General features: G+C 37.3%; 1 protein-coding gene across 2 annotated transcripts in view; it reads right to left on the bottom strand.

Moving 5' to 3' along the window:
* Positions 1 to 927: 927 nt before the first annotated feature.
* The window catches only part of npdc1a (neural proliferation, differentiation and control, 1a), a 62280-nt gene continuing 40904 nt past the window's right edge, over positions 928 to 22303 (bottom strand). For both annotated transcript variants that reach the window (XM_057818933.1, XM_057818932.1), the window contains exons 3-9: positions 12837 to 12950; positions 11565 to 11780; positions 8291 to 8357; positions 8126 to 8216; positions 7926 to 8005; positions 7710 to 7806; positions 928 to 1922 (exon numbers count right to left, since the gene is read on the bottom strand). In XM_057818933.1, coding sequence (XP_057674916.1) covers positions 1854 to 1922; positions 7710 to 7806; positions 7926 to 8005; positions 8126 to 8216; positions 8291 to 8357; positions 11565 to 11780; positions 12837 to 12950 — 734 coding nt within the window. In that variant the 3' untranslated portion in view covers positions 928 to 1853. The remainder of the gene's footprint in view (positions 1923 to 7709; positions 7807 to 7925; positions 8006 to 8125; positions 8217 to 8290; positions 8358 to 11564; positions 11781 to 12836; positions 12951 to 22303) is intronic.

A 22303-nucleotide genomic window follows, 5' to 3' on the forward strand; every position in this document is an offset into this window, starting at 1 on the left:
ATTAAAATAGGTCATTCGTATCTGAATGCTTATTTTCCTTGTTTTTCACATACACTTGCCTGATTTTTCTATTGTTATTATTATTTCAAATCAGATGGCACTTGCATTTAACTCATTTGCTCCCCAAAACGTATAATTATTATTTTTAATTGTTTCAGTGTCCCAAAGACGTATTTATGCGTCTTTTACGTTTTTTTACAAGAGACATCTCTGAGGCGGCGGAAGACGACCGAATGGAGAACAAGCTAGAGGATGCGCGGGATGCCAGGCGCTGGACGACCGAGCAGAACGACTGGGACCACGAGTGCAGTTAACGAGGCCGTTGAGTCCGTGCTGCTCGCCGAGCAGACCCCGCAGAGACTCAAAAAATCCATCTTTATGAGACAGGCGATGAGGGAAAAGTTTACCCGGCTGTCGCGGCCACAACAGCGTCATCTCAGTTAGTTATGTGTAAATAAATTGTTACTCTGCTATGAAAAGCTCTGTTTGTCTTGTTGTTTATGTTATTTTGTAAAACGAAAACATTATTCAGATGTTTGGGATGTAACTAAAGCAAAAAATAGCTGTGTTAAAGTCAAAGTTATATTTGAAATGTATGCTTTCACAAAAATCTCAATTTCTCAGTTTTTTCATCAGAAATTGGAAAATTGTTCAAACTAAGCTCTTTCCTAATGCTGATTTCTAAAAAATGGAAAAAGATATGAAGTTACTTTTTTTCCTGCTAATAGAAGAGAGTCTAATATTTATTTTGGTGGGTTCCATGTTTATATAGCAATAGAACAGAATTTTCTGTGGGCCTTGCTAAATCAGTCAAAATCCAGAAAAGGGGCCGGGAGCAAAGGGGCACACCGGTGAAAATGGCTGGGAGTGAATGAGTTAAGAACTCACAAACATATTATTGTAGGGGGAAAAAAGTACGTACCAATATTGACATGGTAAAAAGTTTTATTACCGATCCTTGTTCTGCATGTACAAATACCTATAAAAGGTGAACATTTTCACTCTTTTATGTACATTTTTGCAGCAGGAGGTTCACTTTGGGACCAACAAGAGGATAGAGCGGGACAACACAAGATAGTGAAATTGACCACCGACACATCTATCAATATAGTCTGTCCCACCCCAAAAGGCCTATTAGCCCCTCCCCGAAAATGTCATTCAAATACCCCATTCACTTTGACTGTACATTCTTCCTCCAGTGACAGGCTGCATACATAACGGCAGGCGGAAGGACTTGCATTGCCATGATTCAAACACAGTACGGTCAAACCATGCAACAGACATCATAAAGTACTTCATGTGTGTTTGTATGTATATATATCTATATGAATATATCTATATCTATATAATAAAATCATGATGTGCAGCTTCGATGAACAGAAATCAAAATCGTCGACAGCGATGTGAAAATTTCAGAGATGGTATGTTAAATATTTCCTGCTCGGAATTTGGTTTAGCAACAAGCTACAGATGACGCACCTGTTTTTCTGCTTATGTATGTGTGTTTCCTCACCATGCAGCTTTCGTACCCCCGTCTTTGGAAACGGCTGCGGAAATAACGGGGAGAAAACTTGAAACGTAAAGAGTTTAAAATTTAATTGAGGACATGACGCTCACAGCAACAACTCAAAGAGCCTTTGTGTTAAAAGACTTAAAATCCACAAAGAACCCAACATTACACGAGGGTCATAAAAGCGGGAGGAGGCGGCATAGAGAAGGCGGGGAAGAATTAGTAAAGGGCCAATAGAGAGAAAAACGTAGGTTTTTTGTTGTTGTTTTTAATCGTCTCATCTTCTGCCAGGTTCCTCCATTTGTCTGCATGCAGTGTGAGTGTTTGCACGTGTGTTGAGCATTCACTTTTGATTCCCCTGATAATGCATGGAGTCGTCAAACAGAGGGTTTTTCACTTCCATCTCGCCGGTCTGTGGAGGAGAGCACAAATATGATTGAGTTTTACTAACAATCAGTATAAATTGGAGCAAACTGGTACATCCTTTTGTTCAGAGTTAGTAAACGCCAGAGCAATGGATGTCTCGAAAAGATTATTCGATCTAAGAGGCAGTTTACGTGGCGGGTCTGCAACACCAAGACGCAATAATTGTGTTGTGGAATTCCCTTGCCTTTACAGTAAAGATACACGATAATATCGGTTACCGATAATTATCGGCCGCAAATGGCAACTATGACGTCACACAGATAATACAGATAAAAAAAAAAAATCAACCGATAATGCAATCCGATAATTATATACTTGATTTAGCCTCCAAATGTGCGCAACCAAGCAGTTTTCTCCACTTCTTCACCGCCGCCTGCTCAACCCCTCCCCTCTCTGAAGCCCCTGTAGGAGGAGGGGTTGAGGAGTATGGCGTCATAGAGGAAGCGGTGTTATCAGTGTTGAGGCGCTCTCACTAGCGTGCGTTGATTTTCCCGTGTGTGAAATTAAATAAACGACGCTCTCGCCATCAACAAAACATGCACTGCAGAAGTTCCACGAGGCATAAAGAAAGCGTCCTCATTGAACACCACTAACCCAGCAGCCATTTGAAACTGCATCACAAAGATTTTTGGAACGAATACGAGGCTGCTGCTAGCGCAAATGCTAAAGCTATTGTAAACACAAATAAACTATAAAGGAAGCTACGGGGCTTGTGACGATACAGAGACGCTGCGGTCCTCCCGGAGTCGGGTTGTTTGGGAATGCAGCCCAAAGCGGGTGGTAAACTCCCATCTATGGCTAAACACCTCACGAGACCGATAGTCGACAAGTAGCTGTCTTCCGACGGAGCCTGCCAATCCGGCAGGCCGCCGCCTCGCCCTAGGCGGGCAGAGCAGAGCCATGCACCGAATATGCCGCAGCGAGCGGATATCCGATACGAACTTAGCTGCCACCGCCACTCCAGTTCAAGACAGAGGCCTGGCGCGGGTGCTAATTTGGCAGCCGGACGGACTGAAGGGCACAGGCGGGAGGAAATTCCTGAAATGACCCGATAGCCAAACCCCTGGATGAAAAAATAATGCAGTTTATACGACCACGATTCTTCGTGAAAGACATGCCGATCACATCAGTTTTACCACGGACATTTGGACAAGTGATGTCAAGTAAGCATGTTTATCATGACGGCACAGTGGTTAGTTGATAATTGTAACATGCACCAAACCACACAAAGAAGTCATCCAGTCAGTAATGCATTCAGTACGCTTTAAATTTATGACTTCTTAATCAGATCATTCTTCTTAAATCTAGTCAAATAATTTCCCCCATTTTGTTTGAGTGTTGAAAACTAGTTAACAGATGAATGCGCCAGATTATTCCACTTACTTGAACTAAATATTGCCATTTGTTCTTAAGACCAAACATCTAAAAAAAATAAAGGTCATTTTTCACCTAAATCAAGAAAAGATGGCTTTCAAATAATGTTTTGAACCATACATATTCTTGAATAAAGAACATTTCTGACAAGTTTTTTTTTTTTTTTTTTAGGATTATGTATTATAATTTATTGCTTAAAATAAGGCTGTTAAGCTTATTTTCAGCTGGCTATTTTTCTTCAAGAAATCTGAGTGAAATATACTTTGAAGTGCTGGCAGTTAATTTCACTTATTTCCAATAGCTTTACACTGAAAACAAGGGAATTTAACTAGTTTTACGGAGTTGTGTTTTTGCTGTCTAGTAATGTTATAAGTTAGGAATGGCTTACTTTTAAAGCCATTTTTGTGCAACTTAGGTATTTACTCTAAGTAATTGTTGCCAAAAGTTTACCTTTGCACAATGTCAGACAATCTGTCTTTATTTAGATGTTGGATTTTACTACTTGTTCACATTTGATGTTGAAAAAAAAAAGAGCAATAATATTTTTGCACAGTAATATTTTCTCTTGTGTATACTTTAAAATTTTACATAAATCTTTTAATAGAATTATTGGCTTAACATTATCGGTTTTCGGTTGGAACGAGGAGGAAATTATCGGTTATCGGCTGAAAAATGCATTATCGTGCATCACTACTTTACAGTGCTGGCCAAAAGTATTGGCACTAGAGCTGAAAGGAATACTCGAGGAACTCAAGTAGCTCGAGTTTAAAAACTGATCCGAGTAATTTTATTCACCTCGAGGAATCGTTTAATTTTGCCAGCTCAAAGCATCATTTTTTGCCCGGACTACTTTTGATGTGGGACAACACGCTGACGTCACGTGCGTAGAGGAAGAAGCAATAAAAAAATATAAAAAACCTTTCTGTAGCAGACAGCCGCTACAAACTACGCCCACATTGCTAAAAACTAGCCCGCATGATGTTACGGTGGTGGCAGGTAGCATCTGCTGCGTCTCATAGATATCACATGTATGTTGAACTACATGCGAAATGACAGAGTCAGCGGTGTTAGTAAACAGCCGCCATCTTAAAGCAGTACAATTCTCAGCGCTAATAAATAAAGATTAACGTTACTGTCACTCGCTCACGTAACGTTAGCACTGCGGAGGGCTAGGTTTCTATTAAGACCACTGTCGATGCGTGGCTAACGTGTCTTACATACAGGCTTTATTCAATCTGTGAAAACATAGCGCTGTAGAGTGATGAGAGTGTAACATGAAAATATGATAAAGCTAACTGTCAATTTTAGCTCAGTAGTCATTGCTGGATAAAACGCCAAGTAGCACTGGTCCATAATGTGCTCCAATACAGCAGGTATCATACTGTAACGTTGACAAAGAGTCACCCGCTTCGTTAGGTTGCAATTATTTCTTTTTTGGGAACTTGTGGAACGACAACAAAAACAGGAAGGCACGTCTCTCGCTCTCCCACACCTCCCTCACCCCCGCACGTCACGCGGTGCATTCAGGAACGCATGCAAATATCCCCGCCATATTATAACCTGATATGTTACAATACATTTATTTTGAACACTGCAAAAACTCAAAATCCTATCAGGACTTACAGTTTAGACTAACTTAAAACTTAACTAGAATTTAAAAATGGCTTGACACAAATGGAAATTCAACTGAAACACACTTTTAAGTGATGTGTGTTATCAAGCGTAATGGCATTTTTAGGTAAGAAATATATTTTATAAGATCTACAAGTTTTTGGAATGAAAGCAGTGAATCGGTCTTTTTCATTTATTCTAGTCACATCCGAGAGAAAATTGTTGGCCATTTTCAACAATGTACATCGAAAATAAAGACATTGATTGAATGAAAATGGTTCAATATTAGATTAAATGTTTTCTCATGTATATTTATAATTGGGCTTTACCTAAAAAATATATGTTTTATCCGATTACTCGATTAATCGATAGGATTTCCAGTCGATTACTCGATTTCTAAAGTATTCGATAGCTGCAGCCCTAATAGGCACCCCTGCAATTCTGTCAGATGATGCTCAATTTCTCCCAGAAAGTGATTGCAATTACAAATGCTTTGGCAGTAATGTCTTCATTTATTTTCCTTGCAATGAAAAAACACTAAAGAGAATGAAAAGGAAAATTAAATCATTATCATTTTACACAAAACTCCAAAACTGGACCGGAGAAAAGTATTGGCACCCTCAGCCTAATACTTGGTAGCACAACCTTTAGATAAAATAACTGCGAACAACCACTTCCGGTATCCATCAATGATATTCTTACAATGCTCTGCTGGGTTTTTAGACCATTCTTCTTTGGCCAACTGCTCTAGGTCTCTGAAATTTGAAGGGTGCCTTCTCCAAAGTGCCATTTTCAGATCTCTCCACAGTTGTTCTATGGGATTCAGGTCTGGACTCATTGCTGGCCACTTTAGAAGTCTCCAGTGCTTTCTCTCAAACAATTTTCTAGTGCTTTTTATTTTGGGTCATTGTCCTGCTGGAAGACCCATGACATCTGACGGAGACCCAGCTTTCTCACACTGGGCCCAACATTATGCTGCAAATTTTTTTGGTAGTCTTCAGACTTCATAATACCATGCACCTGGTCAAGCAGTCCAGTGGCAGAGGCAACAAAGCAACCCCAAAACTTACGGGAACCTCCGCCATGTTTGACTGTGGGAACAATGTTCTTTTCTTTGAAGGCCTCATTTTTTTCCCCTTTAAACTGTATGTTGAAGCCTTTTCCCAGAAAGCTCTACTTTTGTCTTCCAAAACGTTTTTTTGGCTTTATCAGGTAAGTTTTGGCAAACTCCAGCCTGGCTTTTCTATGTCTCTGGATCAGAAGTGGAGTTTTCCTGGGCATCCTACTATAGAGTCCCTTTTCATTCAGATGCCGACGGATAGTACGGGTTGACACTTTTATACCCTCGGACTGCAGGACAGCCTAAACTTGTTTGGATGTTAATCGAGGTTCTTTATCCACCATCCGCACGATCTTTCGTTGAAATCTCTCGTCCACATCTAGAGAGGTTAGCCACAGTGCCATGGGCGTTACACTTATTGATGACACTGCGCACGGTTGTCACAGGAACATTCAGGTCTTTGGAGATGGACTTGTAGCATTGACATTGCCCATGCTTTCTGACAATTTTGCTTCTCAAGTCCACAGACAGTTCTTTGGTTTTCTTTCATTTCTCCATGCTCAATATGGTACACACAAGGACACAGGACAGAGGTTGAGTCAACTTTAATAAATTTTAACTGGCTGTAAGTGTGAACTTACTCAAGAAATCCAAGTGAGAAGCACTGGCAGATAATTCACTTATGTCTAGTAGATTTACACTGAAAAGAAGGGAATTTAACTTGTTTTAAGGAGGTCTGTTTTTTGCAGTGAACAGATATTTGATGCATTCAGATAAAATATTCTTTCAGCCTCTCTGTATCAACCTCTCCTGACACTCTAAGTACAGTGGCCACATCCTTTTGAGAACATCCTGTTCGGAACTCCGCAATGGTGACACGCTGCGAACTGAGGACTGTTTAAATACACTTTCTAATCGCAGGAAATCTACTAGTCCACACTGTAAATATATAATGTCTAAATTAGATTATTTTTCTTATATCTGGTCCCCCCACAAAATTCTCCATCTTGTTTTGAGTGTAAAACATTATGTTACAAAATAATGCGTCAGATTATTCCACTTAATTTAAGTAAATATTACTATTTGTTCTTATTAATCCCATACATCTAAAAGTTGGTCATTTTTCACCTAAATCAAGAAAAACTTACACGCAGTGCATCCTTGGAAGCGGAAGTACAGCTCACACGCTATTCAAAATTAACAATGGCAAGAGGACAGACGATTAACCATGGGCAAATGTTGTTGTGCTGCGCTTTATTGCTGTTTTTGCAAATTTTATTTTGCAAATCATTGAAAAAATACAATTTTGAATGAAAATCAGTTTTTGTATGTGTTATAGAAATAACTGGCCAAAACAGTGTTCTTTGCATTTCAGTAGTTTTGACACCCCCAATAAAAAAACAAAAAAAATGAATAAATAAATAAAATTTCTGGCTTCCACCTTCACGTCGGGGAGTTCCGGCAAGAAATTCTAACCAATTTCACCCCTGCGTACGGTGTGTGGTAATGTCATTGCAGAAATATAGTTTAATGCAGTTTCTGTTTATAAGGTTTTGACGCAAGCCAAATTGTTCCACTTTAGAGCCCACAATCGAAAGCTTGCGTCACCTCTCCCTGAATTCGGCCCCGCAACGCAAAACCAGTCCACAACACAATCATTGCTGATTGCTGTCACAGTGTCGGCCCCCAAGTCGAGATACCACTGTGTGTGTTTGTGTGTGTGCGCACCGGGGCAAGTCCTGGACACTCGTACACTGTGAAGTCACCAGCCTCTTCCTCATCTGAGGTGACTTCGGCGTCAATGACTTTTTGTTCCGGTTTGTGACTGGATAACAGAAAGATAAAAAAAAAAAAAAAAAAAAAGAGAAACCCAGTTCAAGTATTCTGTTAAATATTCATGATTTAATGAATTGGGTCACTATTTAAGCAAAACAAAAAACATACTTTCCAATGGAGAGCATCTGCTGTTTTTGGTGTTGATAGTGGTACATTTGAGCACTTTCTGCTAAAGTTTTATCCCCAATCTAAAAAAAGAAGGGGGAAGTGTTAAGTGACACTGAAAATAGATGTGCTCTTCAGACAATAATCTCATCACGTGTTTTTGCAGAAGCGAGGTGAGAAACTGAAATCTAGCCGACACGTACCGATTTACTTGGTCCTGTGGAGGCGGTCACACCTGCTCCCCTGAAGGCGGGATAGTCCACCTTCTGAGCAAGGCGTGATTCTTTCTGCAACCTGCGGGAAGGCATTGAGAGTTAGTAATATATCAAATGGAGGATTAGAAAAGGAGCACATATGACGTCACTTACTTGACATAGCAAACTGTCGCCAGGATCAATGCTATCGTGCCAACCACCACAAAAATGGAAATGACAACTGCAAGGCAAAAAAAACAGTGGACAAACGTTCAAATTCTATTGTTTTTGTTGTTGTTGTTTTTTTGTTTTTTAAACAATAAGCATTAGCAGTATGGGCCTGCGTTGCCGGGCATCCCACGTTTGCTGGGTTGTTTGGTACCAAGGTTTGTTAAATTGACATGAACCTCAAAATGTGGGCTTCCCCATGATTTTTTTTAATGTATGCTGGATGGAGTTATCGAGCAGTATGGCCCAAAGTTGCTCGGGTGAAAGAGCAGGGGTGAAAGTGGGCCGGAAGGGGCCAAAAATTGGGCGCAGGAACGGGGCAAAACGGTGCTTTGATACCGAAAATATGACGCAAAAGTCAAAACCCCATGCTGAAAACAACCTGACTGGCTGCCACAAAAACTATCTACTAACGTCAGATTTACATACACAAGTATTAATGACAAGGATAACAAACTGCTTGCGTAGCGTCAACCGTTCCCACTAGAGGAGTTCCAAAAAATCGATTATTACATGCATCGCGATTCAACACGTGACGATTCGATTACGATTCATAAAGGCTCAAAAACGATGATTTTCCCTTATAACTTTATGACAGCTGCTCATAGCGGAACGAAATTCAAGACACATCTGCCGCCCGGACACCTTTAACGGACGCACGCACGTTATAATGGATGCTGCCTGTAACTCAGTGAGAGATTTACTCTTTTTAAAAAGACTGGAAAATAAATTTGTGTATGAGACAGGCCGGAACAGAAGCGCGCCGGGTCGCGCCTCTGTGCGCACGTTATTTTTTAGAGCAAGAGGGGAAGAGAGATAGTTCGTTGCTCCTCGTTTTTCAGATGTCCAGCTGTAGTTTCAAGTCATGTCAGTTGAAAAATGTCCTGAGTGTTGCTAAGACCCGTGTGCGTCTACAAGAGGTGAGTACACGAACCCTCTTCTACTGTTTAGCCTTTTTTTGTTGTTGTTTTCGAGGTGTTAATAGTTAGCGCCCAGCGCTAAGCTAATGAGCTAATTCGCTAAAGTGTATTTCATATGCAGAACGTGTGAAACCATGATTAAGTACAGCGGTAACACTACAAACATGCGAAATAGTACAGAAATCTGTGAAAACAAAGTATATTGGTTAAAAGAAGGCTTATTTCTAAAGACACTTTGTTTCCAGAAAATGTGGAATTCATTCCACCTGTGTAAATTTTATGGTATTGTTGAGTGAAATAAGTACTCCCTTTAAAATGGTTAATGTTTTTGCACTTTCTTGTAAAAATAAATAAAAAAAGCAGCTTAAGGGCATGTTTTTGTTGTATGGGCATGTTTACATCGTTCCTGTTAAAATCATTAGGATATTTTAAATAAATAATAGACAAAAAATTGTTTGTCTACTATATTAATTAGTAATGTACGACGCATCGATAATCGTGATCATCGTCAATACTGTGATCATCTTTCAAGAATCGAATCGTAGCCCCCTGATTTGTAATCCAATCGAACACCCCTACCACTGATAATTATCATTTATTTATTCCACGGACAGCATGGAGTTTTCCCAGCGCGTGTCTGATGTGTCTTGTCGATGTGTGCATGCGCTCAGCGAACTACCCTCCGTGGCCAGGACTCCAATTGCCGGTTCAGTTGGCTGACATATTGACATGTGATCAGCATGGATAGTTAGCTCTGATTGGTTCAAATGCACATTTTTTTCTAGAACAAAAAAGAACAAGCTTGTTGAATCAATGTGATAAAAAAAGGGCAATGCAATGGAAAATTGATCAGATCTTTAAGAGAAAGGAAAGTTGAAGAGACTTATTTTATTTTCATTGATGGGGAGGTTCAGAACATTAACCTTATAAAGCCTGACCCTAGAAATAATGAATAGAAATTTCAGATTTTTTTTTCAATTAGAAATATTTATGTGGTCCTTAAACGTAATAAAAACAAAAATTGAACTTTTTAAAAATTAATTTGTATGTATATACAGTATATATATACTGTATATATATATATATATATATATACATGTTCTCTAATTTGAATCATAATTGATCATAAATGATACATTAAGCATTACATGCAGTTCTCGTGGTAAAAAATGTAACTTAAGTGAGATTGAACACAATATGGTTTTAAACATTTTTTACTGCAATGAAGTCCAGAAATGCTTGTCTGAAATGTGATATACTTGGCAGTATAATTTATGTGCACTTTGGACTTATTTTTGTTCAATTTACCTATGTTAGGTTACATATTTCCTTACAATAGTACTGTATAAAAAAGTCAATGTTTGTGTTATCTTCAAAATGTATTCCATTTCACTATGCATAATGTAAGTCATGTGTACTTATTTTGTTCTTGAATTTTACTTTAAAACACAATTTTGAATGAAAATCAGCTTGTGTATGCCTATTTACAGTACAGTAAGTATAATGCAGTAGCCTAATAATTTTTTTTTTTTTTTTTTTTTTTTTGCATTTCTCTCATTTTAGGAGGTTTGAACCCCCCACTCTCCCACAAAAAAATAAGACATCTGGCTCTGTGGTGACCTTTTTGTCCGACAAGAAATTCTGGCCACTTTTACCCCTGTGAAAGTGTGAAAATTTAAAAAATAATAAAAGTTTCGAAATAATTTTCTGCACTAAATGGAAGCCTACAGAAATCAAATCCATCTAGGAACACTCCCAGACACCAAAAGTCTACCTCTGTGAAGTTGACCCCCCATCAGATGCAAATTTATATAAAGATGATGTTAATAGTTTATGCTTCGTTCGTGCTGGTTTGTGCTGTAAAGATGTTCGTTTATGCTGATTGTTTATGAGATATTGAGATATTAATTTCCAGTGATGATGTCACGCAGTCCCCCATTTATTGCAAAATGGACCCGAAATGGTGTCATCCGTTTGTGCTGTAAAAAATGTCATTTGAGCTGCTATCGTTTTATAGATATTGAGATATTAATTTCCAGTGATGACGTAACTCACAGTTTATTTTGGATCAGACTCCCGCGGCTGATGGAGCATACCAACTCTCTCAATAACAGAGAGGTGTCCAAACACCTAGCGCAAACGTAGGATAAATGATTGGCACCCCTTCGGGTGTAATAAATGGGGGGGATTGAGATATTAATTTCAAGGGTGACGTGACTCGCAGCCCAGTGTCAGCGATGAATGAGTAAACAAGCTTTGGTCAAGGGGGTATATTTTGCGTCAAATAACTCAATACTCACTGATGATGAGCTTATCGTCCTTGTGGGCATTCTCTATAAGAGGACCTGCTCGTCCATCTACTCCGGTAGGCTGGGGGTTGGACGTATTGGTAAGACCTGCTCGACCAGAGGCTGCAGCGGTGCCGTTACGGGTTTTGGCTGCAAAGCTAAGTTGGCCTGACTGCCCCTGTTCGGAGGCAGCTATCTTGCTTCCGCCATTGGTGTAGAAGACTGCCCCTAGTATGATGAAGGAACATGTGACAGAGATTTCAAAAGAAAATCAGAATTGGAGACTCAAAGTTAGGAAACAAATAGGGTCGGGATATATGGCCCCTCCACCCGCATTTTCTGATTGACTTTCACAATTTTTTAAAAACTTGAAATTTCTGTTGTTTTTTTTAAGTACTTTTTAAAGCACCTATAGTGTAACTTAACATAAAAAAAATATTTACTAAACAATTTTGCAAACAGCACTTCGCATGACATTATTTTTGAACTTGCAGACACAGAATTACAAACATACAAAGCCAATAATAAATAAAATACATTAAATATAGAAAGATTCACATAAAAAAACACTACGAATGTATAAAAATTAACTATGGCTGACAAATTAGTTTGTTTTTGTAGGTATGCAAGATTGAAAAAGGATAGGGAAAAAAAACCTTCAGCAATAATAATGACACCCTTAATTTTGGAAATATTTCATTACTGTTAACATTACTGGTTCTTGCTCTTTCTGTGATTGTGTGTGCACCTCCGCCACTGGAAGGCAGTGTAGCACTTCACAAAGAACTATGCAGTACTGACAGTAACATTGAGTAGTAGAAGACTAGAAGAAGCTTGTTTTTGGCATTACACATAGAGCATATTCCTATGAGTGTTGTTATTATTCTCATCTATGAATTTTTCTGAGGCGTTTGTTTGCAAATATTAATTGTTTGGTAACACTTTATTTGACAGTGGTTTGATAAGACCGTCATAACTATTATATTACACTGTCATGAGCATTAATGAATGCTTACGACACATGTCATTAAGTGTCATCAGGCAAATTATGTCACTTTTGAATTGATGTAAAAAATGCGGACTACACATAAATAGAGTCAGCGACAATTTGCTGGTTTACACGTAATGACATTTGTCATAAGCATTCATTAATGCTCATGACAGTGCCATGTCATAATTATGACAGTCTTATGAACCCGCTGTCAAATAAAGTGTTACTAATTCTTTTTAGAGTTAAAAAAAAAAAAAAAAAAAAATTGGTTGATGGACATAAAAGTTACTTACCGGGAGGTTTCAATTGTGTTTTGGGTGTTTCAATCGCAGACACCTCCTGTTTTTCAATGTATGAGTGGATGAAATCGATCTCTTCATCCAAGTCTGGATATAATGGGGCTTTATCTAAAAGAAAAGATGGGAAGATGTTATTTATGTACTGCATATACAGCATAATGTCAGCCAGTCCTCCCTCAATTGTCCCAAAAGGCTTAAAATGCTGCTACTTGGCTCTTGACTGGAACAGATAAGAGGGAGCATATACAGTGGTACCTCTACTTATAAATGTCTCTATATACAGAATTTGCAGTTTAAGACACGCCTCAACTGGAAAATATTGCCTCTTGTTACAAAAGAAATTTCAGGATACGAAAGGCAAAAATACAGTATAGCTGGTACTCGCAGCTCCCGGAGTTTACTGAACGTGACATACTTATAGCTGCTCTGCCATTGGCTATTGCCTAGCATTCCCGGCATCCAATTGGCTAAGCGTATCCCAGCGTCCTCTTCATTCACTTCTCGTGTTCCAACAGCTTTACATGAGTATTCTTGGTTTTTTAAATGAATTTGCTTTACATGAAAATTACATGTACCGAATTTTTCGGACTATAAGTCGCACCTGAGTATAAGTCGCACCAGCCATAAAATGCCCAATGAAGAGGAAAAAAAACATATATAAGTCGCACTGGAGTATAAGTCGCATTTTTGGAGAAAATGTACTTGATAAAATGGAATACATAGAACAGATATGTCATCTTAAAAGGCAATTTAAAATAAAAATACAATAGAGAACAACATGCTGAATAAATGTACAGTATTATAATGTTACAAGATGCATGAACAACGAAATACGAACGTGGCCGGTATTTTAAAGTAACATAGCTATTAAGAGTTATTCAGATAACTATAGCATAAAGAACATGCTAACAAGTTTACCAAACCATCAGTGTTACTCCAAAACACCAAAATAACATGTGAAATGATATAATAACGTGTGAATAATTTCACAAATAAGTCGCTCCAGAGTATAAGTCGCACCCCCATCCGAACTATGAAAAAATCTGCGACTTATAGTCCGAAAAATACTGCATTTGTTACATGTTTTAATGCATTTTTATCGGCGACAAAATAAACCACACATTTCAAAAGAAGAACGATGGACTCAATCCCTCGGCACTACGATCCAGTAGAAATTTAATTTTGTTATGATTTCAGTTTAATTTGGCTATTTCCAGTTTGCCATGTTGATAATTGTGATGTTTGTTTACCGCTTTTCGTCTTACAACGAAGAAAGTGGAAATGACTAACCCGCCATGATGTTTACGTCATCAGCCTTCATGTCATGACCCGGGAATTAAACACCTGTTTTCACACATTCGGCATCCCGGGTAAGTCTCGGACATTATATTATGACATGACCTGGTAAATGTCTGCGTAATCTCTGTGTCAATCGACCCGGGAAATTGCTTTCACACATAAGGGCTACCCGTTTAAATCACAGGATTTTAATGGTGTTCTGGTATATGTGAAAGGGGCTTTAGAATTAATTTAACCCTTAAATATCTGCAACATGAAGCAATTATTAGAGAACCCCAAAATTTGAAAAACAAGGTCTTAATGAAACCTTTTTTTCAAATTTGTAAAAAGAAAAGTCAAAATGAACATGTGTAATAAGCGCTCTAATATCTATAACCCTTGCTAAATACTTTTTTTTTTTTTTCTCATGGAACCTGTAGATGCATGTGTTGACTTGCAGCCATCATTTTTTCAAAATTCTGAATTAGTCTCAAAATCATGAAATTTCAGGTGCATCAAATGTGATACATTTGGCAATAAAGGGTTAAAGATTTTTTTTATTCCAAACTGAAGTCAAAGTAAATAATGCTTTGCTGTCGCTGATCCCAAGCTATGGAAGACTGCCTGACACACATCAGACAAGCAACTCAGTTGTCCTTTTATGAAGCCCATTTCTATTTCTTGGTGTTGACCGTATGAGACTTGAGATCAGGCTCAAGTAATTTGCATACTTTTTTGTTTATTACTTTGTTAGTTACATTGTGTTCAAATTATGTGAAATCAATTGTCTTCTGATTTACGTTCATTTCTTATTCATAGACAGCACTTTTTGTTTTTAGCTCCACATATATTAGAAATGCTATACGGATGTAATCAATTGCATTAAGATGAGATATTTCAATGCAGAGACACACAATTATGGTCATAATCAATGGCCTGACCCCAAGCTTAACACTAAAGAGTTTAATTTTTCTCCTTTACATTACAGAATATTCTTCGGATTCATCTACTTAACCAAAGTGACAAGACAAGGTGTGTGCCTGTAGGTCTTGTCTTTATTTGTTTGTTGACTGGTGGGTAAAAGGAGACAATACGAAACTGACGTTTAACAGCCCTTTAGGCCAGACAGTTCGCCACATTCCTGCAGTACAGGACGGGTCTCCAGAGCAACTGTGGCCCAGGATATACATGCGTGTGTGTGTGTGTGGCCGGGGGAGGAAGCACAGTAGGAGGCAGGAGCAATCAGCAAAAACTTGGCTCGTTGGCTCTCAGTAAATGTGGTAACTTGACAATAGACCCAAAAGCGCAGCTAATGATGGCGATCAAAGTGTTCCTGCAATAAAGTTAGCCTGCAATATGTAATCATCTTAATGTAGTGGAACAGTGAATGAAAAAAAGCATTCATTTTTAGTCACTTTAAATAGTTACGTCGGTAAAAGAATGAAGACAGGAAGACTTTGTTCCCTTGTCCACCATCTGGCTGAGCTGATGTGCACATGCAGACAAACCAGCACTTTCCGCACCGCCTTTGTGAAAGCCCGTCCCCCACTCTGCACGCTGCCATTTAGTGCACACCGTAGCAGGTGTCTTTTGGCCTGGATGCACCATCTGTACCTAGCAGGTGGTTGTGAGCTCCAGCAGTGCTGCTGTGCTCTCATTATTGGGATTAGCCCCTTCAATCTGCTGTGTGTAGCTTCTGTCGCCCCCTAGGAAGGAATTCTGCATTACAACAACACAGTCTATGCCTTCATATCTTTACCGTGGAGTTGTTGAATGTTTTTAATCATTTTTAAAGGACAGACCATGTGAAAAAGGATGGATTCTTCATCGTTATAGGGAAAATCTCATCGTTTGGGCTTGAACTTTTAGACCAGCTTTACAACTTTATAGAGAAACTCATCTGAACACGAATATTCCAAATAATGCTTTCTGGTGGTGATATTGAGTAACAGCCATTTGTAGAGTGTTAATGACTAAAATTACTTTTTCATTCTCAGTAGAAAATCAGAAAAGACACCGAGTAAATTAGACAGACATACAGAGACAAATTCAAGGTGGTCATTTATTTACATTACAAAGAAGCTGTGATAAATCGTGTGTGGTTGGTCACTACCTGCTTAAGTATGCACACCTTCGGTCATGTAAGAGAGTTTTGTCACTAGCTCGATAATGACCCGTAACCCCTCGAGAGTGGCCCATAGGGGGTAGTTGGCAATTACAAACAAATAGTAAAAGGCTCAACAGGAGAGCCACTGACACGCATGTGTGCTGTTATCTTTTCCCACTCAGAAACCACTCACTCCCCCTTCCCAAACTCTCTAAACTACACATGCTCATAGTTATTTCTTCTGGGGGTCATACAAAATGAATAAAAAAAACACATGAAATAATATCAAAATTAGGGCTGTCAAACGATTAAAATTTTTAATCGAGTTAATCACAGCTTAAAAATTAATCATAATTTATCGTAATTAATCGCAATTCAAACCATCTCTAAACTATGCCATATTTTTCTGTAAATTATTGTTGGAATGGAAAGATAAGACACAAGACAGATATATACATACAACATACTGTACATAAGTACTGTATTTGTTTATTATAACAATAAATCCACAAATGGCATTACTAACATTCTTTCTGTTAAAGTGATCCACGGATAGAAAGACTTGTAGTTCTTAAAAGATAAATTTTATAGTTACAAGTTATAATAATTTTATATTAAAACCAGTCTTCATGTTTTCATTTTACTAAAATTTGTAAAATTTTCAATCAAAAGAAGAGTTAATATAATAATAATAAGAAAAATAAGAATAAAAATAACAATAAGAAGAATAGGGTGACCAAAGTCTGAGTAATGCCAGTTCACTTTGCATTGTTGTTTAGCTGTGTGAGAATAGGGCCTCATTACTACAGACTGAAGTGCTTTTCTTTTTGTGAAAATTATTTTTTTTGAGAGATAGCAATATTATTTTTATTGTGCTTTCACTAAATGATACTTCTGTTTGTTGTGAACGAGTTGCAGAAGCTTATGCCAATAAACGGCGCAGCCCAAAGAACGTCTGTGTCCACAGATATATATCTGTGCATATCTTACCCAAAATACAACAAGAGACACATAATTGCCACTAAAAGAAAGCAAACTTACCGAAATATGTGTGGAGCACAAAGCAACAGCATAAACGTCTCACAACTACTAATTCTCCCACTTTTAGAAGAAATAACATTAGTATGGAACGGCGCTGCGCTGCCCCCAAGCGGCCGGTGGCATTCTCTTCACTCTTAATGTCCGTAAACGGCGTCATTGAAATCTGTTTGAGGCAATGCGAGAGCGGCTCATTCAGTGCATGCGTTAATTTTGTCAAATATTTTAACGTGATTAATTTAAAAAATTAATTAACGCCCGTTAACGCGATAATTTTGACAGCCCTAATTAAAATGCATGGTGTACAAAAAAACCTACATGGTTGTTGGAGATAAACGTTTTATGTTAATTTACTGACTTCCGTTGAAGCGATTAACGTGCAATCCATTTTGACTGGGAGGACTGTTGCCTCAAATCCATTGTTTGACGAAATGTTTTGCATTTATAAGTAATGCAAATAAATCTGCCCGATACTGAGATTTATTTATTTGTAACCACAAGATATGGTGGTCTTTTGGTATTGCCAATAATTTGTGAATGTTTACATCATTATTGCATTAATTTGCTTTATAACTTGTCATTTTAGTTTGTTTCAAGGTGCGGTATCAAGAACTGCGCTTCGTAGATTCAGGATTGTTGTCCAAGGAATCAATGTTTTTTGGTTTTTTGCCGCAGATTTCTAAGGACACTAGCTAATAGCGACCGAAATAATTGAAATATAACTAAATTAGAACAACTAATTTGAAAAAGGTACTGAGTGCAAAAGTAAATTGTGGTCTGGTCTTTAATAAATTTACTTATGGAATGAAGGTTTGTGAAGCGGTTCCCAACAAATGTTGTGGATTGGTAGTCTGTTTCCATTTTTCAAAAAAAAAAAAAAAAAAAAAAAAAAAAAAAAAAAAACAGAAAATGACAAACTTCTGGTCTTTAATGTTTTTGCCTCAGATTTGGTTGTGCTACTCTTTTGTGTTGAAATACAATTAAATGTTTTTCTTTTCTTTCTTTTTCTCTATTTTTTAAGATACTAATATTTACATCTAAATTAGATTATTTGATTTGATCATCCATCAAAATATAAAAAAAAAAAAAAAATTGCTACACACTTAAAATGCAGTTAATCAACATTAATTATAAAGCCTCTAATTAATTAATTTTAATCACGTTCCATCCCTAAAACAACAAGTCTAATCAACAGAAAGTGTGGTTTAATTCCTTTTTGTGGATTACCATGATTTTTTTCAATAAATAAATGTGGCTTGTTTTATAAGATGGTGACATTTAAAGGTCATCAGAATTTTTTTGAACAAGTAAAGCTGTTTTATAACGAATAATTGAGAGAAAACGTGTCATTAGGGAGCAAAATGTATCCACAGGAGGAGCTGAATAAATTAGAATATTTAGTGTTTCAATTATTTCTGTAGTTCAATGCAAAAAAAAAAAAAAAAAAAAACATTACGATGTATTGTCACTAATGAGGAAATGATTGTTTCCAGCCCCTCCAGTTAAAATGGATTGGGCGTTTATTGTTGTACATGGCGGCCAAAGAGTTCAGCGACGCAAACCCTAACCCTCACGAGAGATTTATAAAATCAAAGCAAAATAGATAAATCACAAAAAATGAGAACAAAGAGCCAAATACACACCGACCAAGAGTGAAATATTTAATGAACTTAAAAATATTTACATATATGTATTAGGGCTGTCAAAATTATCGCGTTAACGGGCGTTAATTAATTTTTTTTAATTAATCACGTTAAAATATTTGACGCAATTAACGCACTAGGCCCGCTCAGACAGATTTAAATGTCAGTACAGTGAAAGGCCAACTTGTTAATTGTGTTTTATGGAGTTTTTCCGCCCTTTGCTGGCGCTTGGGTGTGACTTGCATATGTTATGTGGCGTAATGTCGCCCTCTGCTGGCGATTCAGTGCAGCTGATTATTTGGGTTTCGGCGCGCTTTTCTGACGTGATTATATGTCGACGCGAACTCACACTAATAGACAGTGCTATTCAGACCAGCTAACGTCCGCATCCAGTATTCAGTGGCAGTTCTCATAGCCCCATCACACTGTTTGTGTCTAATACATGCATCGCTTGTGAGTTATATTCCTCCTTTGTTTATATTCATGAGCATTAGATAGTTATTGATGATGTGTATTTGAATTTGTTCACATATATGGTGAAATGCAGTTACATTGTTAGATGCTTGTGAGCTAATTGGCTAGTGCTACTGCTCAAATGGACACGTGTGTGTACATTTTATGTTATTTTGTGATTTATGCAAGTTATTGACACATTGCCTTGTTATTTTCAGTTTTACAAAAATACAAGAAACGTGCTCCTGTCAAAAAGAGATGACTTCAGTAAAGCCCATGCAACTTTGCCACACCGTCTGATTTCTTTTTGGAACTTATGTTCGCTATCTGTCAATTTGTGTACTCACACACATTGAGGACAGAATAGGGCTACTAGTTTATTTTTTGATTGAAAATTTTACAAATTTTATTAAAACGAAAACATTAAGAGGCGTTTTAATATAACATTTCTATAACTTGTACTAATATTCATCTTTTAAAAACTACAAGTCTTTCTATCCATGGATCACTTTAACAGAATGTTAGTAATGTTAATGCCATCTTGTTGATTTATTGTTATAATAAACAAATACAGTCCTTATGTACCGTATGTTGAACGTATATATCCGTCTTGTCTTATCTTTCCATTCCAACAATAATTTACAGAAAAATATGGCATATTTTATAGATGGTTTGAATTGCGATTAATTGCGATTAATTACGATTAATTAATTTTTAAGCTGTAATTAACTCGATTAAAAATTTTAATAGTTTGACAACCCTAATATATATATACACACATATACACACACACACACACACACACACACACATATATATGTATATATTTATTTATTTGTAATGATTATAGCTTTTAATTAATGAAAATCCCTAAGTAAAAAATGAAATGTATTACTACATAAACAATCAAAAATTATTACAAGTACAAAATGTGGTAGGAATTGGTCTAGAAGAAAGTACGTATTTAATGTGTACAATGAATCTTTAAATATGGGGTTCCCCTATTGAAATAAAATGAAATAAAATCAACTTGAACTTGAATTACGAAAATACACCATGCATGTTTGTGGGTCTTTTAGGTTAAAGGTAAATGCTGGTTCTCAGTGAGCTCTGAGTAGTTCACTCATGAACTCTGGTGCCCTCTTGTGGGCAGTCAGGAGAGTATCCATTCATTTATTCATCTTCGGCCGTACTCAAGCAACAAAAAGAAAAACGGTGTTACTGTGAGGATATTAATCCTCTAATTGGCGTGCCCTTTTCAATTTTTTCAGGTTGACTAAAGGCAAAGATAAGAAAGGGAAAAAAAGGTCATCGATTTCTATTTTAACCTCATTAGCATTTTAAAGGGAGTCACAACTGATAAGGCGATACAAGATTATGGGAGAGTTTATTTCCTGTATCATTAAAAACAAAACAAAACGAAGAAAAAAAAAAAAAAAACCTCATCAATCAATTTTTACCAGCGTTTCTCCTCATTAGAGTGGCGGGTTTGCCCGATCCCAAGTAGGGTTAAATCTTGAACTTGGGAACAATTAGTCCAATTTTATACATTATATATATTTATATATATACACACACACAATCGTATGAAAAAGTATCTGAACCTTTTGGAATTTCTCACATTTCTGCATAAAATCACCATCAAAGGTGATCTGATCTTTGTCAAAATCACACAGGTGAAAAAACTGTCTGCTTTAACTAAAACCACCGAAACATTTATAGGTTTTCATATTTTAATTCGGATAGTACGCAAACAATGTCAGAAAGGGGAAAAAAATAAGTAAGTGAGCCATCAAATTTAATATTTTGTCACAGGTCTTCAGACAGCTCTTTTGACTGAGCCATGATGCACATCAGACAATGCTTCTCATCAAGACAACTCTTACCCGGTGTGTGTTTTATAGTGGGCAGGCCAACTTTAAACTACTCATCTGTGAATGGTCACACACCTGACTTAAATTGTTTGGTAAAAATTGGTTTCAATAGCTCTTTAAGTCTCCTTAGGCAGAAGGTTAACTTACTTATTTTCCCCCTTCTGTCATTGTTTGCATACTATCCTCATTAAAATATGAAAACCCATAAATATTTGGGTGGAACCACCCAAGACATTGGGTAGAACCACCCAATGTCTTGGGTGGTTCTAGTTAAAGCAGACGCTGTTTTTTCATCTGTGTGATTTTGACAAAGATCAGATCACATTTGATAGTGATTTTATGGAGAAATGTGAGATATTCCAAAGGGTTCAGATACTTGTTAATACCACTGTACATTGGGTTCAAATTACGTTAACTCGATTGTCTTCTGATTTACGTTAATTTCTTATCCATAGACAGCACTTTTTGGTTTTAGCTCCACATATATTAAAAATGGTGCACGGATGTAATCAATTGCATTAAGATGAGATACACGCTCTGGAGTGGCCAAGTCAAAGTCCAGACTTGAACCCCATTGAAATGCTGTGGAATGAACTAAAGATAGCGATTCATGCCAGACTACAGCAGTTTTGTAGAGAAGAATGGGCCAAGAGTAGTCCTGATTGATGTGCCAGGCTGATCTGCAGCTACAGGAAGCGTCTGGTTGAAGTTATTGCTGCCAAAGGGGGGTAGGTGGGGCACGAAATATGAAATGTAATGGTTCACTTACTTATCTTTTCTGACACTGTTTGCATCCTATCCCCATTAAAATATAAAAACCTATAAATGTTTTGGCAGTTTCAGTTAAAGTGGACACTGTTTTTACATTTGTGTGATTTTGACAAAGATCAGATCACATTTGATGGTGATTTTATGAAGAAATGTGAGATATTCCAAAGGGTTCAGATACTTTTTAATACCACTGTACATTGTGTTCAAATTACGTTAAATCAATTGTCTTCTGATTTACGCTAATTTCTTATTCATAGACAACACTTTTTGGTTTTAGCTCCACATATATTAAAGATG

This window comes from Corythoichthys intestinalis, chromosome 17 (genome assembly GCF_030265065.1).
Source record: "Corythoichthys intestinalis isolate RoL2023-P3 chromosome 17, ASM3026506v1, whole genome shotgun sequence".
Lineage (NCBI taxonomy): Eukaryota > Metazoa > Chordata > Actinopteri > Syngnathiformes > Syngnathidae > Corythoichthys > Corythoichthys intestinalis.